At 55.4% G+C, this 18,161-nt stretch overlaps 1 protein-coding gene across 2 annotated transcripts; it reads left to right on the forward strand.

Moving 5' to 3' along the window:
• Positions 1-571: 571 nt before the first annotated feature.
• On the forward strand, positions 572-14,417 carry Mfge8 (milk fat globule EGF and factor V/VIII domain containing). Of its 2 annotated transcripts, XM_059253134.1 has the most exons (10): positions 572-741; positions 3,652-3,774; positions 4,051-4,182; positions 6,160-6,261; positions 6,498-6,679; positions 7,050-7,205; positions 7,596-7,740; positions 12,205-12,389; positions 13,979-14,128; positions 14,231-14,417. In XM_059253134.1, exons 1-10 carry the CDS (start codon positions 669-671, stop codon positions 14,366-14,368), a joined length of 1,386 nt encoding a protein of 461 aa, XP_059109117.1. In that variant the 5' UTR covers positions 572-668; the 3' UTR covers positions 14,369-14,417. The 2 variants fall into 2 exon arrangements, with proteins under 2 accessions (XP_059109117.1, XP_059109118.1); XM_059253135.1 differs by lacking the exon at positions 6,160-6,261 and having other exon boundaries at positions 573-741.
• The last annotated feature ends 3,744 nt before the right edge of the window (positions 14,418-18,161 follow it).

The raw sequence follows: 18,161 nt of genomic DNA on the forward strand, positions 1-18,161 counted from the left end.
GTAGTCTGAACCTGCTGTTCTGATTACAAGCAAGCATTAGCATTTTAAGTCTAAACTGCTTTTGTTTTTTAATTAATTAATTAAACAACAAACAAACAAATACATTTTGGAAACAGGGTACCACTCTGTAGCCCAGACTAACCTGGAACGTGCCATTATGGAGCCCACACTGGCGTCCAACAGGACCTGGTGTCCCATCCTCCTGATCCCGCTTCCCAAATACTGGAATTACAAGCATGAGCCACTACTCCCTGATTGTTTTGTTTTATTCATTTATCTTGGCTGGTTGGGGGATCGAATCCATCCAGGGTCTCCAGGATGCTTAGGGAAGCACTACTCCATCATTGAGCCACGTTTTAAATTCCTCCTGAGCAATTTTTCCGTCTAGTCCACTCAAGTAGTGGGACCTGACCTCTGGCTGAGAGCTGGCAGCCGGATGCAGGGCGTGGCTCGGCGGGAGGCTGAGGCTCTGGACCCCCACTTCAGCCCTCCCTCTTCCCTCTGTGGTCTCGGAGCTCCGCCCAGAGTCCGCCAGGGGCTGGCCTGGGCGGAGCACGTGGGCCAGTGGGCGGAGCCGAGAGCCAGATTTATTCCCGTGCGAGAGAAGCGGACGCAGGAGCCCGCGGGTCCTGGCATCAGTGTGCGTATCCTTTCCCGCGTCCTGCAGCATGCAGCTCTCCCGTGCGCTGGCCGCGCTGTGCGGCGTGTTGCTCTGCGCCTCCGGCCTCTTTGCCGCGTCCGGTGAGTCCCCCGCGCCGCCCTTTGAGCCTCGCCCCTAGTCTGCCCGCCGCTCGGAAGTTCTCAGCGGCGCCCTCCCTCCTCCCTTACTGTTGACAAACTTGAGCAGAGCCTAGGGGACCCGCGCAGGGGCTGCGCCGCGGTAGGAGCGGCGGACGTGCTCAGCCTCTGCGCGCTTTGCGCCGGGACCTTGGGGGCAGTGATAGTGGCTTGCGCACTGGGCGGTGACCCTGGACACCCGGTGACAGTCCTGCCTCCCCTCGGGGATGTGACTTACACATAACAAAGGAATCCGCTGCGCCGTGCCTCTTTTTACCGCGTCTGTAAAATGAGGCCACCGAACTGTGTTTGCTCTCCAGTCCTTCTATTTGGGAGAGTCAGGACTCCTGTACCGACCCTTCTCCGACCAACTTTCCCCGCAGCTCTCTCCCGAGCCCTCCTGGTTGGAGAATCCAGTGAACTTTTGCGCCCCCACTTGTTGGTGTTTGATCAGAGAAGGGGAGGAAGGACTGAGAAGCCGGTGCAGGAGACTGGGCTGTAGGTGGGGCTGGTCAGGAATTTAGAAAAGGGTTTCCTCCCACCCGGTTGGCCTTGGCTGCCTGTTTAATCTTCCCTAGCCCTCCTCCCCCTCTCCGAGATCCCCGGTAGACATCTGGGCCCCCTGCAGGATGCATCTTAAGAATGCAGTGCCCACGTGTGGCGGGGTGAGCTCAGGGGCTCTTCAAGCGGCCCTTCCTTTCCTCATAGAAACGGGGCTGGCTGAGGCAGGAGGGACCACAGCTGGGCCCAGCTCTGTCGCCTAGCACAGCACCAGACCTCGGGGATGGAGCTGAAGGCATTGAGGGCCTCAAGCTTCCACGACCTGGGAACTCCTGGTCCTTCCTTTCAGCTGGAGAGATGCTTGGATCTCCTCTGACCCTTTCCACCCCTCTTCCCACACTCCCCACAACCTGCACCCTGACCCAATGTCCCAAAGGACGCTTCCCAGAGCAGTACCCTGATATCCTATAGGATTTGTAGAGGCGCTAGCATCTCCGGGTCTCACATGCAGGTGACCAGCCTCAGCCCAGACGGTTAAGACCGGGGGGGCTGCTGGGCCACCTTCCACTTAGTTTTCTTCTCCAAACCCTTAGTTTGATCCCACCTGCAGCTGGAGGGAGGGCTGGAAGAGAGGCCTTTGTTGGGACGGGGTGCCCAGGCCTTGCCCATTCCAGAGCCTCCACGTGAGGCTATGACTGCCCTTCCAGGTCAGAGGGGATTAACCCTACTATTTAAAGCCTGTGACTAATAGTTCTGCCACGGCTCCTTAGGATCCCCAGGCCCTTGCTGAGGCGGAGCTATGTGAACTGAGCTCCTCCCTTGGGCTTTGAGGAGGGCCCCTGTGCCCTGGATGGGCCACTGTGGGGAGGAGAAGAGATCTCTTAGGTTGGATTCTAGGGCCACGTTAAGGGTCCAGTCCAGTAGGATGCTAAGGTCGTGCAGAGGACCCTCTTCAGTACAGCAGACCTGGGGCTGTTTTTCACTGGTTGGTGCCAGTGATGGGGGACCCCCCAGAAAGATGGGGGAGTAAGGTGAGCTTCCAGGCAGGGTGCCTCCAGTCCCTTTCTGGGCGTGGAGAGGGGGTGGGTTTACCAGCTGCTTGGCTGAGCTGCGTATAGTCCCTTCAGATCACACAGGCCAGGTGAGCTCAGCCCAGCCCACCCCGCCCCTCCTCCTGTGTTCTCCATCCTGGTGGACAGTGCACATCTGTCGTGCAGGCCCTCCAAAAGCTCTGGTGTCTCCCCCAGCCGCCCCCCACCTCCTCAGTCCATGCTCCATGGAGTCTCTCAAATTCACCAGCTCCTGTTCCCGGTGTCCTGATATGCGTCCTCACTGTTCAACCTGAGGGCTTCGTCTGCGGCCACCAGACCTCCTCCTACACTTCAGGGGCCTGTCAGCCTTCTCATGGGGTTTTCAGCCTTCGGCCTTTCGGACTTGGATCTGGCCTCAGAGGGTGTGTGGGGTGGCAGACAGAGAGACAGAGGAGACAGAGAGAGACTTGTTAGCCAGTGCCGGTGAGGCTTAAGGAAGTTTTAAAAGCTATTGACGGACTGCAGTCTACGATCGAAACTTGTCATTCTTAAAGGCCCTCTGAGCCTGGTCTAAGTCCAGTCACATCGGAACCGTTCTCTCCAGCATACCGTGTTCTCAGTGTGTCTGCTTCTCTCTAGAATATCGTTTTCTTCTTCCTCAGCTTTCCATCCTTCCCATTCTGTCTTTAAAGAAATACTGGCTTTATTGTCAGTGTGTGTGGAGAGCGTGAGTGTAGTATATGTGCACCACTTGCCTGCGGGAGCCCTCAGAGGTCAGAGGAGGACATCAGATCCCCTGAAACAGACGTGATAGGTGATCGGAAGCCACCATGTGGGGGCTGGGAACTGAAGCAGGGTTTTCTGCCAGAGCAGTACGTGCTCTTAATCTCTCAGCCATCTCTCTAAGCTCCCCTTTAGTGTTTAAGATTTATTTATTTTTTTTTAATTATGTACACTTGTCTCTGTGGGGATATGTGCATGTGAGTACAGGTGTCTGAGAAGGCCATGGGTTTTGGATCCGCTGGAGCTGAAGTTACAGGCACTTGTCAGCGACCTAATGTGGATGCTGGGAGTCAAACCCCAGTCCTCCAGAAAAATCAGCAAGTGCTCTTAACCCGAGCTGTTTCTCTAGCCCGTGTTTTCTTTTTTTTTTTTGGTAGTGCTGGGGATCGAACCCAGGGCCTGGCACATGCTAGGCAAGTGCTTTGCCATGGAGTTACATCCCTAGTCCCCGACTTCTTGAGGATAGGATAACGGCTAACTCCTGTCTCAGGAGTCCAGCGTGTGCTCGTGGTAGCTGGACTCCGTTTACCAAATGATCGTGATCGGACTGCTGTTGCAGGTGACTTCTGTGACTCCAGCCTGTGCCTGAATGGTGGGACCTGCTTGATGGGCCAAGACAATGACATCTACTGCCTCTGCCCCGAGGGCTTCACAGGCTCTGTGTGCAACGAGACTGAGTCAGGTACCTGCTTCCAGTGGCCTGCCTCCCCTGTCCCTTCCCAAATGGGTAGCCTGTGTTCCAGTAGAAACTCGCAGCTACTTGGAAAATCCTGTGCTTCCAGTATTTGGGCAAATTCATCTTCTCAGCGTCTCTGTTGGGTCCAGGATGATTGGGGTCGGGAAGAGAAGGGCTGACCTGGAGGGATCCGATGAGGCTGGGTCACATACTGCTTTTTGGTCTGTCTTCGGCCCTTTTCTGACCACGTCTCCATCTCATCGTCTACCTTCTTGCTTCCAGGACCCTGCTCTCCAAACCCTTGCCACCATGATGCCAAATGCCAAGTGACCGGGGACACACAGCGAGGAGACATCTTCACTCAGTACATCTGCCAATGCCCTCTGGGCTACTCGGGCACCCACTGTGAGACCAGTGAGTACCAGGGGTCTGTAGCTGGGCGCAGGAACCTGTGGTGAGCCTTCCTCTGTGGAGACTGAGGAACGGGCACAACTTCAGCGAGGACCCTGTTGTCCCATATCAGGCTTAAGGTCTAGCTTTCTCTCCTGGGACTTCAGGGCTGGTGTCACTGCAAGGGAATTAGAGTGTGGTGACCCTGAGGTCATGGGAATGCCACTTCCCGAGTCCATGAGCCAGAGACATACAGTGTCAGAGTTAAATCTTGGGACTTTCCTACTAGGAAGAAAAAAACGGGTGTGCTCTTTAGCTTGGAGCCCAGAAGCTCAGTGGATCAGGTTTGGGACCGTGTGGTCTTCTCACAGGGGTCCGGGAGGAGGGGGAGGTCTGGGCAGGTTGGGTTGTCCTATGTCATAGGAAGGCTGGAGGCCCGGCACAGGAGGAGGAGCTGACCCTGTCTGACCTGTTTGTCTATCCCCTGGGCCCCAGAGTGGCCTGGGTGAGTGCCAGCTGACATTGCTGGTGGTAGTCCTCCATGCTGCCCCCAACTCTGCCCCAAGCATACCAGGGCCTTTCTCACCCTCTCTGTCACATGGGTGTGTTCAGGGGAGGGAGGAAGGAGTGGGGGGGGAGAGAGAGAGAGAGAGAGAGAGAGAGAGAGAGAGAGAGAGAGAAAGTGTGTGTGTGTGTGTGTATGTGTTGTGTGTGTGTGTGTGTGTGTAGGGGGGGTTGTTTCCAGCTATCTCCAGGTCAGGCAGTGGACATCCTGGGGGACAGGGCAGGTGGCTTCTTCCCTGCCTTCAGGCAGGTGTGTGTTGGGCTCTGAGGTTTGCTGACCTATAGCAGGAGGTCAGCTGGGCCAGCTGTGTGGGTGCTGGGCCCCCGGATGGTGGAATGTGGGCAGAGTGCCTCGGATGTCCCTGACTTGAGAGGAGACATAGGAAAGAAAGGCCTGGTCTTTGAAGACTGGACTAAAGTCAGATGAGCTTGAGATCCTGAGGGGGAGACTGGGGGAGCTCTGGGTTGCTAAGGCAGATGGAGGCCTCCTGGGTGGAGCCAGGTAAGCCTGCTAATTACTAGGTGGGAGCCGCGTTAACCACGGTGTACCTGTGTGGGAATTAGCTACGCAGCCTTCTCTGGCCTACCGGGTCTGGAGTTGGCTCTAGGCGGGATGGTGGCACCTGGAGCAGAGGGTAGGTGGTGCCCACATAGGCTGCAGGGGTGAGGGGCGCAGAGGAACCTCACACTCCTTTGTTTGTTACACTGTTTCTGGTGCCAGTGCCAAGGCTGCATCTTTGGGTCCACCCGGCCCAGAGCATGGGTGTCCAGCCCCATTGGATATCTTACCTCCTCTGTGCCTCCACTGCTGGGGTTCTGTAGCTTACCCCTGGGTTCCCCTGGCAGCAGAAGCCTTGGGCACCCACCACGGGTGCCCAGAGGGATGGAAAGGCACTCTTGCCGACAGGCTTGATCACTGTCCTGAGTTTCTGGTGTCATGTTGCTGGTGATACAGAGGTGATGTGGCTGTGGCTGGGGGACATGGTCAAAGATGGATGGGTGGGTAAGGACTTGGGGGTCGAAGGTGCAAAGGATACAGGAGGAAGCAGAATGGTGTTCATATTCTCCCCAGAAAATGGCCGGTGAGATTCTCGAAAGTACCACATAGCGTCAGGTGTGATGCCAAAAGCCTACAATTGGAGCCGAGGCAGGAGAAATCACAAGTCCGAGGCCAGCGTGGGCAGCCGAGAGAGACCCTGTCTCAAAAACGATAAGGACTGGGGACGTAGCTCAGTGGTTAGAGGCCTCGCCTAGCACGGTCAGAGGTCATCTCTAGTACCACACACCCTGAGAAGATGAAGGGAAAACTGCTTTGTGTGGCGGACCTTTGCTGTTCGCTACTGTCCAAGGCAACTCTTCTCCCGAAGCCACCCCTCCTGGGCGAGCCAGGGCTGGGGACGCTGAGGAAGAAGTCACCCTGGTCTTCTCTCCTACCAGTGAATGAGACCATCTACTACAACCAAGAAGACTACCTGTCCACCACAGAAATCCCCACCACCCTGGTCCCCAACCCTGGTCTTTCCAACGACCTAAACTCCCGTGAGTCACCTCTGCTGACCCCTCCTCTCCTGTGCCTCCCGTACCACCTGCTCTTCCACTTGGTGTCGGTGTCCCGCGGTGTTACCTGCTCTGCGTGAGGGCCTGAGGTTCTCTCTGTCTCTAGGTCCTCATCAGAGGCCATGCTTTTTTTTTTTTTTCCCTCTTGTCCTCTGGTCGCAGCTGGGCTCTAGAAGTTTGGATTAGGTCCCTGATGGTCGTCGCTCTCTCCCCTCCAGGTTGCACTACAAAGCTGGGCATGGAAGGGGGCGCCATTGCTGACTCACAGATTTCCGCCTCGTCCGTGTATGTGGGTTTCATGGGCTTGCAGCGTTGGGGCCCGGAGTTGGCTCGCCTGCACCGCACAGGAATCGTCAACGCGTGGACGGCCAGCAACTATGACAGCAAACCCTGGATCCAGGTGGGAGAAAGATCCAGGGCAGAGTGATAGGGAAGACAGGTGAATGTGGCTGCATTGGGGGGTGGGGGGCTCAGAACCTGGTCCGGGCAGGATGATAGGCGACCATGAGTGAAGTGTCTGTATGGAGGGCCTCCTTGGGCCTGGAGCAGGTGGGCAGAGTATGAGGAGAGATGGCCTTTGGTGGGGGGGGCTTGGGTACCCACAGGCCTCTGGAGGTCTTGACACTCACGGGCTGTTTAGAGACAGGCTCCAGAACCTCAGAGGAGAAAGCAGCTCCTTGGAGAAGGAACTAGTGAGCTAGCCGGTTGGATCGGGGTGGAAAGAGCCGGATGATGAGGGGACAACCTTTCTCACCCCGGCCGGGGTCCAGGTGAACCTTCTGCGGAAGATGCGGGTGTCAGGTGTGATGACGCAGGGTGCCAGCCGCGCGGGGAGGGCAGAATACCTGAAGACCTTCAAGGTGGCTTATAGCCTGGATGGACGCAGGTTCGAGTTTATCCAGGATGCAAATGGATCTGGAGACAAGGTGGGCCTGCAGAGGGGCTACTGAAGTCAGCACCCCTAAGCGTCCAGCACGGACGGAGAAGCAAGAGCACCCTGAGTGATGGGGTTGAGGGGAATCTTCAGGTGTCCCTTGGTACCTAGAAATGGACAGACCCAGATTGTATTCATGTTCTCCAGTGACGGGATGTAACCTCACCTGATAGATAAGAACAGAGACTCACAGTAGTGCCATGACCTGGTGAGGGTGGCAGATGTGGTGGAGCTGGGCTTCAGTCTGAACTTTTCAGGGCTACGGTATTCAGTTGCTAAGTGGGCACCATTTTATGATGGCCTCTCAGGCCTGAAGAGGAAGAGGTCCAGGAGCAGGCTAGCAAACCCACTTCCTCCTCCGGCCCTACCCCTTCCCTTCTAGGAGTTTGTGGGGAACCTGGACAACAGTGGCCTGAAGGTTAACATGTTCAGCCCCGCTCTGGAGGCACAGTACATACGGCTGTACCCCATCTCATGCTACCGAGGCTGCACCCTTCGCTTCGAGCTCCTGGGCTGTGAGTTGCACGGTGAGTGCTGGGGTGTGGCCTTCTCTGTCCCTACTTGGTGGGCTGCTCAGGGGCTGCTGTGGAGAGTGTCCCAGAGAGTCATGCCCCGGTGTCCCGGTGATGCGCCCCCGCCTGCCCGTCCGTTGCTCTGAGCATTTTGGACGGTCGTTCCGCTTCTCAGTGTTTCTGCTTATTTTGGTTCCTGGTGCTTCTGGAACAGGCAGTGAATTCCACAATTGCAGGCAATTGTTTTCTTTGCTTCTGTGTTCCCAGGGCCTCAGCCACGTGGGCGCTTAGTAAATCTTTGATGAGGGGGGTGAAGAATGAATGAATGAATGAAAGGACACCTGGATGTATTATTCATCCAAGATAGCTGGCTGGAAGGTTGTAAGCATTAGTGCTTGCCCTTCGAGCGTCTGCCACCTGCACTGAGCAGTCATGCAGGCGCTTCTAGGACCCTAGAGCTTCTACAGACAAGGGACCAAAAAGGGACAGGTTGCTGCTGAGCCAGGGAGATTACCCACCGGAGAGGTCGAGCAGACCGATATTGCTGTCTAGTTCAGGACCCCCTCTCTCTTTTGAGGCCTGTTTCTCTTTGCAGCCACAGTGCCACCTGCTGGCCACCCGGGGTAACTGTAGTGCTGACTGCTGGGCTGCAGAGCTCATCATCATTATAGATCTGCTGGTATGCCAGGCTGTGCCTCCTTTCCCTAGCCATGGCACTGTTTCCTGTTACTTCATTTTCGATACTACCCAGCACCACCCAGACTGAGTTCTGCCTCTCAGTATTTTTTTCTTTTTCTTCCCCAAGTGCTGGCAACTCAGGGCTTTGTGAATGCCAGGCACACACCCCACCACTGATCTGTACCCAAGCCCTGGTATTTTGTTTTGTTTTTGAGACAAGGTCTCTTTATATAGTCCTGGCTGTCCTTGAACTCACTATGTAGACCAGGCTGGACTGGGATTCACAGAGATCTGCCTGCTTCTGCCTCCTGAGTGCTGGGATTAAAAGTGTGTGCCATTAATTTCCCCTACTCCATTTACGGATGGAGTTAAACTAGTACGCTCCTATTACCGAACTTGGGTCACAGTCTGTACCACAAGAAGCCAGACTTGGTCACCTGTCCTCAGGAAGCCAATTGAAATGTCCAAGTTAATAGTAATACGTGGGAAGAGATTTTTTATTGGCCGTATGAGGGAAGATGGACAGAGATCCAGCGATCTCCTCAAGTCCATCTTTGGAGTCCTGAAGTGAGTTTGAAGTTTCACTAGAGGGCCAGGGGCATGCACACCTAAGCAGTCTTGAGGCCTGGACCCGCCCACCGTTGACTCATGGTTGTCTGGGCTTCTGTCTCATTCTGGTCTGACAGCTGTTAGGATGTGTAAGATCTTTTTCAGGGAGGCACACCCCAGCTCACGCCCCTTTCTTCTCCCAGCATGGGGTTCCTGGGGAAGCTTGGCATTTCTTGGTGTCCATTGTTCAATAGTCCGATAGTCAGATGGAGAGACCCGTTTTTCTTCCGAATGTCATCTCTACCAGGAAGGTTATCCTTCTCCCGGAGTCTTTCCCCTCTTGCATCATGTGACTTAGTGTCTGGCAAAGGATGGAGCCAGGTCTGGCCTGGGCCTTTGGTTCTCAAAGTTGCCAGGGTAGTGGAGCCGTGAGTGGTTTGAGGCCCAGAGTGGGGCAGGCCGAGCCTCACAGCAGTGAGCAGGCCTTTCATTTGCCTGGCTCCAGGCCTGGCCCACCTTTCTCTGTAACGGCCTGTCAGCTGGAGAATGATGACGCACGTGTGTGTGTGTGTGTGTGTGTGTGTGTGTGTGTGTGCACTGTACAAGCAGGTGGGGTGAGGCCCAGGTGTCCTGGGAATCCACAAGGCAACAGGACTGTTATGTTTAGCAGACAGAAATTTTGGTGACTTACCTTTAATTCAGACATTTCCTAAGTTCCCCCTGAATATCTAGATTGAAGGAATCATACAAGTGAGACCTTGGACCTCATGAAACTTGCTTTCTCTCAAGGGAGTCAGAGGTGAGGTTAGCAAATAAAAGGAAGGGCAGGAGCTGGGCAAGATGGCTCAGTGGTTGAAAGCACCTGCTGCTTTTCTGGAGGACCTGGGTTTGGTTTCTGGCACTGACGTCAGGTGGCTCACACCATGTGTAAGGCCAGTCCTGGTGGATCCAGTGCTCTCTTCCGGCCTCCCTGGGTACTGCACACATGCAGTGCTTATACCTACACCCAGGCCCACACACAGATAAATAAACATGGTGCTTATACACATCCTCGGGCACACATAACAAACAAATAAGTAAATGAATGAAAGGGGAAAGGTCGGCTAGCAGCAAGAACCTGGAGGAGGATGTGGTGGTGATGGGGGCCGTGTGGGGATTCTTCAGCTGGAGAGCCAGTCTCGGGAGATCTCGGAAAGAATGTTGTAGATGGAGAATTGCAAGGACAAAGGTGGAGCTGGTTGGAGGATAAAAGAAATCCGGGGGCTAGCTCCTAGAGTGTGCAGGCAGGCTTGGAGAGTGATGAGCTCCACTGGGCCAGCGTTTCAGCAGCAGCCTCTTCTAACTCTACCCTGGAGCTGCTGGGACACAATTGTAGTTTAATTTAATTTCCAGTACGAGTGATGGAAGCCAGGGCAGACACTCTGCTACTGAGCTACATCCCCGGAATGTCTCTCTTTAATTTTTCTGAGACAACAGGGTCTTGCTATTCAGCCCAGGTTGGCCTGATCTTGCAACTCTTCTGCCTCAGCCTGCCGAGTGCTAGGATCCCAGAAACGCACACCATGTCTGGTCTGCTTGTTTGTAAGATCTCCTGTGCTCTCTGGGGAGATCTCCAGAGGGCCTCACGTCACAGAGGAGGAAGAAGCTAACTCACAGAGAGGCCAAGGACGTCTGCATTTCCCAAGGCCGTAGTCTGAAGTTCGCCTTCCGGGAGGCCCTGGGCAGGGGTGGTTGTACAGGGGCATCCCAAGGAGATGAGGAGAATGGTCTCTGCAAAGCAACTCCGGGCAGTGACCACCTCGGAATGTCCCTGTCCTGGATGCAAAGGATGAATGAGCTCACGGCCCAGTAACCTCTGTGGAAGCAGGGTGATGGCTGCCTGCTTCTGCCTTCTCTAGGGGATGGCTCAGCAGTCACCTTCAGCATGACTGGGAGGAAAATGGCAGACAGGCAGGCATCAGAGGGACAGTGAGGGAACGGACTTCTAAGATGGAAGCGTGACTCTTAGCCTTCCGCCCCCTTCACCTCTTCAGGTAACACACAGGTGGGGTGGGGATGCAGCCGGATAGGAGACACACATCATCCTCCCAGGAGTTTTACTTCCTGCTCAGCCCCTGTCCATTCCTGAGAGTGACCCTGGGGACCGAGTGAAGAAACAGTGGCCACTCTCTGGGTATACACACCAGCAGGCCAGAAATGTTGGGGTGTGCCAAGGCCCTTCACTGGCTCTTGGGGAGTGCTTTCAGGAAGGACACAGAAGCAGCCCTGAACTTCAAGACGTCCTGGGCCTCACTAGCTGTTGGGGGGTTAGGAGGGTTTGGTGGACCCACACAGGTCCTAGCATGGGGGATGATCTCACATCTGGTGTGGTGGTCGGCGTGTGTGAGGTGTGGGCACAGTGTGCAATGCCTCTCTGCCTCAAGTTTCTCACGGACAGAATGAGGTGGCTGATGGCTACTTGTTCAGTGCGTTCTGTGGCGAGAGTAAATCCATGATGGCAGGAAGCCCCTAGACATGTGAGGCGTCTTGACTTACTCACCTGTGTTCAGAGAGAAAGGGAGGGAGTGCTGTGAGTCTGGCCAGGTTGGGAGGTCTCGGGTGGTCTTCTAGGTGCCAGTTGGGGTGGGGTGGCGGTTGGAGCTGAGTCCAGCCGACTGTAGCGAAGAGACAGTGTGGGGTAAGCAAGGGTTAGACAGCGGTTGGCCTTGGAAGATAAACAGGACTTCCTTTGTCCAAGAAGAAGCCAAGCTGGGCATGGTGGCCTAGTCCCTGCTGTTTGGGAAGCTGAGGCTAGAGGAGCGTTTGGTTTTTCTAGATAGGGTTTCTTCCCTGTGTAGCCCTGGCTGTCCTGGAAACCGGAGAACCTCTTGAGCCCAGGAGTTCAAAGGCCAGCCTGGGCAGTACAGCCAGACCCAGCTCAAAAACCAAAATCAGAGGCTGGCTTGTCGCTCCGTGAGTGCTTAGGAGAACCGTGTGTTCTGTCTCCAGCACCGTATAGCCCGGATGTGGCGGTGCGTGCCGGTCCCTTCTTCACTCAGGAGGTGTAGGTGAGGATCAGATGTTCCGGGTCCTCCTTGACTGCGTAGCGAGTCTAAGCCCGCCCTGCTGCCCGCAGCAGGAGAAGGGAATGGAATTCCACCTCAGAAACCCAACCCGACCCAAACTAAACCAAACTAAAGGCCTCAGCTACTGCCCTTCTTCCTTTATTGTCCCCTACCCACACATACTGGTGACAGTCCCTTTTGCCCACAGGATGTTCTGAGCCCCTGGGCTTGAAGAATAACTCCATTCCCGACAGCCAGATGACGGCCTCCAGCAGCTACAAGACTTGGAACCTGCGTGCCTTTGGCTGGTACCCCCACTTGGGGCGGCTGGACATGCAGGGCAAGATCAATGCCTGGACTGCCCAGAGCAACAGTAACAAAGAGTGGCTGCAGGTGGGAGTGGGTGGGGCTTGGGACCTCCGCCCGCCCCACCTTCCTTCCGCTCTGCAAGGGGTTTCCCGAGACGCTCTGCAAGGGATTTCCCGAGACGCTCTGCAAGGGGTTTCCCGAGAAGCCTAGACTGTCTTCTCTTTTTCTCTTCTTTCCTCCCATGCTGCTCTTTTTCTTTGGTCCTGCTTCCGCTAAGGCCCCCAAGTGGAGAAGGGGTGTGAATGTACACACATGCACGCACGCACGCACGCACGCACGCGCTCTCACAGGAGTAGCACCGCCCCTGTCGGCCGCCACACGGTTGGCAAAGCTTACCTGTGGACAGCAGGGCAGGATGGCAGAGGGCACGCTAGGACCTCACTCACCACTTGAGCAAAGCACAGGTGGCCTCCCACTCGGTGTAACTGGGAAATCTCGGAGGGGGTGGAAAAAAACAGAGCTAAGGGTTGCAGATGGAGAAACTGAGGCCTCGCCGATTGTGTGGGGCTCACCTGCTGGTCGGGGGTGAACTGGGCTTGTAGCCTGGGTCTGGCGACAGCCTGTCCAGGGGTCAGTTCCTAGGATGGTGGGGGCCAGGGACAAACACTTGCCTGTGGGTCCGGGCGCTCAGTCAGGCTTGGTTTCATTAGGAACCACCTGCTCTTGGGCTCTCTCTCGGTACCACAGAAGGTTCCAGGCTGCCTGGCAGGCTTCAGAGGCAGTTCCCACCCCTGTAGGCTGTGGCCTCTCAGCCTGTTCATCATACCCCAGTATACCTCTAAGGCATGAGCTGGCAGAGTTGGCCTGGACCTTTGAAATATACTTCACTGAGTTTTATTGGAGTTAAACTGGAGTTTGGTGTGTCAAAGTGTATTATTTATGCACTTTTATATATTTTTTTACATTACATTTTTTGTGGTAGATAGAACCCAGGGCTTGGGTGTGATAGACCAGTGTTCTGCCACTGAACTATATCCTCTGTCTTGATATTTTGAGACAGGGTGTTGCTATGTAGCCCAGGCTGGCCTTCAACTCCATCCTCAGTCTCCCAAGTGCTGGGGTGACAGGCGGGTACCACCGTACATGGCTTTATGTTCATTTTATGGGTGAGTGTCTTAGTTAGGGTTACTGTTGCTATGATGAAACACCATGACCAAAAAAGCAAATTGGGAAGGGAAGGTTTATTTGGCTTACACTTCCACATTGCTGTTCATCATTGGAAGGAAGTCAGGACAGGAACTCAAACAGGGCAGGAACTTGGAGGCAGGAGCTGATGCAGTGACCACGGAGGAGTGCTGCTTATTGGCTTGCTCCTTATGGCTTGCTCAGCCTGCTTTCTTATAGAACTCAGGACCACTGGCCCAGGGATGTCACCACCCACAAAGGACTGGGCCCTCCCCCATCAATCACTAATTAAGAAAATGCTTTACAGCAGGGTTTTATGGAGGCATTTTCTCAATTGAGGTTCCCTCCTTTCAGATAACTCGAGCTGTGTCTAGTTGACTTAAGACTAGCCAGTACAGTGAGGAAAAAGGCTAACAGGTCATGCCCTAGTGTGTCTGCTTATACACCTTCCTGAAGAGGCTCCAAGCTAGAACAGTGTTTTTCTGTAGGTTGACCTGGGCACTCAGAAGGAAGTGACCGGAATCATCACCCAGGGGGCCCGTGACTTTGGCCACATCCAGTACGTGGCATCCTACAAGGTGGCCTACAGTAATGACGGTGTGCAGTGGACCGTGTATGAGGAACAAGGGACCAGCAAGGTGGGTGTCCTGTCTGGATGCAATTCCTGGGGAACTGTGGGGTTCTGAGGGGTGGGGAGGGGCCCGACTGTGGGGTACTCCTGACATGTCGATGGTTTTCAGGTCTTCCATGGCAACTCGGACAACAACTCACACAAGAAGAACATTTTTGAGACCCCCTTCAGGGCCCGCTATGTGCGTGTCCTCCCTGTGTCCTGGCATAACCGCATCACTCTGCGCCTGGAGCTGCTAGGCTGTTAGTGCTCGGTCCTTCCCGCCCGAATGACGACCGGAAGGGCCAGAGGCTGAGTCCTCCTGGGCCCTGCTGCCCTGCTGCCTTCCGTGGCTGACTGCCTTCTCAGCCCTTCCTCCTGATTGTACTGGGGCCAGAAGCAGGAAGGGAGACTTGCCCTTCACACTTGTCCTCCCTCACCCTGCAGCCTCCACAGGCCTCCTGCTAGCCCCTTTTCTCAGGCATTCTGGGGGAGTTGGATAGGTCTGAGATGAATAGGGAAGAAGAGTAAAGTCCGGGTATGTGAACTGTATCTCTCCCAACTGCCCCAAGTCCTAAACTCCCTGCCAGGGGTTGACTCAAGACTAAAGGGACCCCTGGTTCCCCGCCCCTCTCTGCACACCACACATTCCCCCATGTTCCATTCCAGGCCTCCAGGAAGAGGAGGCCCATGCCTGCTTGCTGCCCCCTCGGGTCGCCAGCTACTGAGACCCCTCCTGACCCTTGCTCTGGAGCCTCAGATGACAAGGGGACTCGGGGGGGACAGGTGGGCTCTGGCTGGTTGGCTAGCTGGCTGTGGGGCCTCTGCTGGCTTGCTACTCAAGCGAATAGGCAGATTCCAAAATACATTTGTGTTCGCCACTGGAACTTCTGAGCTTCCTCATTGCCCTGTCCAAGCCAGACGGCCTGGCACTGTTCTCCGCCCCCACCCCTACCCCTGCCCTCCAGTGCCCAGTACTCCTGTGCCACTTGCCAGACTGCAAATAGATTAAGAGGAGGAGTGGGAGACGGGTGAAGTTAGGAGCAGGCTTCCCTCGCCTCCAGGCCTGACTCACATCTTCCCCTGTCTCTTCCTCCATACTGCTGTGGGTCTGGCCTGCAGCTGCCACCTGGTGAAGGGCCAGGGAGGGCCTGGCAGAGAGGTGGCTCCTGTGAATGCCCCTGCTCCCTTCCCACACTAAGAAGACAGGCCAGGCCTGGCTACTGGTTTCTCCTTTGGCAGTTTCCATTTTCTTTGTAATGTTAGTGCTGGTCTGGAGAAGTTTTTAAAAACCCAGTGAACTTGGCTTTCAGAGAAAGAGGGCCCTGGTGGGCTGGGCAGGGAGCAGTGTGGAAGCGGTAATGCCGTCGCCAACTAGGGATTGTGGTCAAGAGCATGCCATTTCCCAGAGGCCACTGGTGGGCTCTGCATGGGGCTATAAGAAGTGGCCAGCAGGATCTATGCTGGCCTGTGCCCTGCTCGTCTGGGGAGGGGTGGCTAGCTGGCTGGGAAAAGGCGGAATGAAATCACCCTGGTTTTCAAGATCTACATCCCAGCCAGGCTTCAGGAGCCACACACTGGCTCCCCGGGGAGCTGGAGGGCAGCTACTGACAAATGGGTGTCTGGAAGCACTTCAGGGACTCACCCGGAAGTGCTTTTGGAGAGCTGCCCACTGTCGCCAGGGCTTCTTGTGGGTAGGACAGAGTAAGAGGCTCAGTGGAGTCCTCCCCATGAAAGAGGGACAGGAGATTACTCAACCCCGAGGGCATCTGAGCCTGCCCCTGCTGCTTGAGCGTTTCACTGGAGTTGGGATTGAATTCAGAATCTAGTCTTTCTGGGCTTTATTGGCCTCAGTCCTCCCTACCCCAGGGCCCTGCTCTAGCCTTCCTGGGGACCAGCACATGATGGGGAGAAGCATCCTTTCTGACACTGCCTGGGATGGCTATGCTTCCTGGGAACTCACTACACAGGAGAGGAAATGTCAGACCGCACAGCCATTTCTGTGGGCCAGTCTTTTTGGCTGGCTGCTGGGTGGGTGGGTGGGCGGATGGTAGCACAAGCCCCCCACCTGGTGTGGGAGACTAGTATGGCCCAGGCTTGTTTCTTGGTCCCTTTTCTACCTTTGTAGCCTTGCCTGTGTTGACCGCAGCCTTGAGGAAGTCTGCTTTCTGGGATCCTAGCCTAGAGTCCCTCACTTGGAGTTTGGCTTTCTTTGCCTTTCCTGTCTGCACTCTAGACAACCGGACCTGATATTCTCTCTGCCCACTGAACCACCCTATCACATGCTCTGACAATAGACCCTTCCAGATGAACACGCGCCTGCTTCCACCAGAGGCTGTCAGCACCTACCCTGCCTCTGCCAGGGGTCTAGGCTCCTTTCTTTCCCTAGTTTCAATGTGGTAGAGTGACCAGGCGCTTAAAGCCTTGAGGCAGACGAACATGGTTCATATCCTAGCCCTGAGTGACACTGGGCCTTTGGACCTCTATAAAATGGAAATAAGAAACTGAGTCTGTGACATTGCTGGGACAAAGATTACGCAGAGCGTGGATGCCAAGCCTGGCCCATCCACAGCCTCAGAGGCTTGAGGGAGGTTCCTCACTGCTACTTGTATCCCATTTTTTTCCCTATCAGTCCATCCAGGGGTCAGCTCCATCCCTCACCTGCAGGGGAACCTTCATAGCTCCTCTTGGCCTCTATGCCTGGTATTTATTTTAGAGGCAACTTAGTCCACAGAAACTGTTGGTTTGTCTCTGGGTGGGACGGACGCGCACGCATGCATGCATGCATGCATGCACACATGCACACACGCACGCACACAGGGAGGAGGGGTCAGGGCTATCTAGAGGTGTGTTTAGGAAAGCCTGGGCTCCTGACCCTGTGGCCTTTCTCTTAGCCCCAGCTGAAGGACCTTCTTCGATTTCTCTGTTGAGGAAACAACTAGGCCTTTTGGACAGGAAAGAAAACACCCTGTCTAAACAGAAGCATCCTGAGGAATCGGCTGCCTGTGGGACAGATGTCAGGAGCCCTGCAAGAGGAGTACCCCACCCTATCCTTGCTCACCCCCACCCCAGGACCAACTAGGGGCAGGTCTATGTGTGTGGCTAGCCCTCTCTGGGTGCCCGACCTCCAGCAGAAGGTTGTCACCCCCTCAGCCCTCTACAGGAAGCAGGCACACATTAAGTACTCCTCTTGAACCATGTGGGGCAGTCATAGCCCACCCGCAGAGCGCTTAAGGAGTTTTTTTTAGAAGCCTGGACATTTTAATGGGACCTCCCACTTCTACAAACGCTTCTCTGCCACCTCCCTTTGAATTCCTCCCCCACATCCGAGTCTCCAGTCACAACTCCGTCAGCCTGCAGCTCCAGGTTTGGGGGCTTCACTTCAGCTCTAACAATTGCTACTCCCTGGGGGCCAGGCCTTGGGGAGGGAAAGGGACTGTGTACCTTTAAGGGGTTGGTCCGCCGGGAGCGCGAGGTTGTTGGAAGCAGCTTCTTTTCGGGCCATTCAGGATCCCAGATTTTTCTGCTATTTCAGACCTGGACAGCCTGTGGCTTCAGCGTGTCGCAGTGGTCCCAAGCATTTGAGTCGTCGAAGAGCCTGCTGGGGACGGTACACGTGGCTCGGGTTGACTGCGTTCCGGGGCTCTGTGCATGCAAGTTTCTCCCATCACATCTAGGGAACCCCGCGGTTGCCGGGAAGGCTGGGGCTAGGAGACAGGGAACAGGGGGCAGAGGGAACTGGAGACTGAGGGGCTCGTTTGTCATGTGATCAGCCGTACAGGCTGACTTGAGTGAGACCCTTTTGGGAGCTACCAAGAGGCAAAACCGCAGCGAGCCCCGGGGATACTGTTCCAGCCCTAAGGGCGCTGCAGCGGGAGCCACCAGAGATTCTGGCGGGAGGAGGGAATGGGAACTAGGAGCAACCTGCGCGGGGATGGACTGAGGATGCGTGCCTTTAGTCCACTCTGAACACTTGGAGACAAACGCAGGCTTGTCCTGGCGAGCACCTGGAGCGCCTGCCCTAGGGACCGGAGTGCACCGGGGCAAACCCTGGGTGCAAG

Source organism: Peromyscus eremicus, unplaced genomic scaffold (assembly GCF_949786415.1).
Source record: "Peromyscus eremicus unplaced genomic scaffold, PerEre_H2_v1 PerEre#2#unplaced_1802, whole genome shotgun sequence".
Lineage (NCBI taxonomy): Eukaryota > Metazoa > Chordata > Mammalia > Rodentia > Cricetidae > Peromyscus > Peromyscus eremicus.

Coding starts and splice junctions, on each gene's coding strand:
- Mfge8 (XM_059253134.1), top strand. CDS start 669: ATGCAGCTCTCCCGTGCGCTGGCCGCGCTGTGCGGCGTGTTGCTCTGC. Junction 6,680..7,049: donor ACAGCAAACCCTGGATCCAG/GTGGGAGAAAGA, acceptor GCCGGGGTCCAG/GTGAACCTTCTGCGGAAGAT. Junction 7,206..7,595: donor CAAATGGATCTGGAGACAAG/GTGGGCCTGCAG, acceptor CTTCCCTTCTAG/GAGTTTGTGGGGAACCTGGA.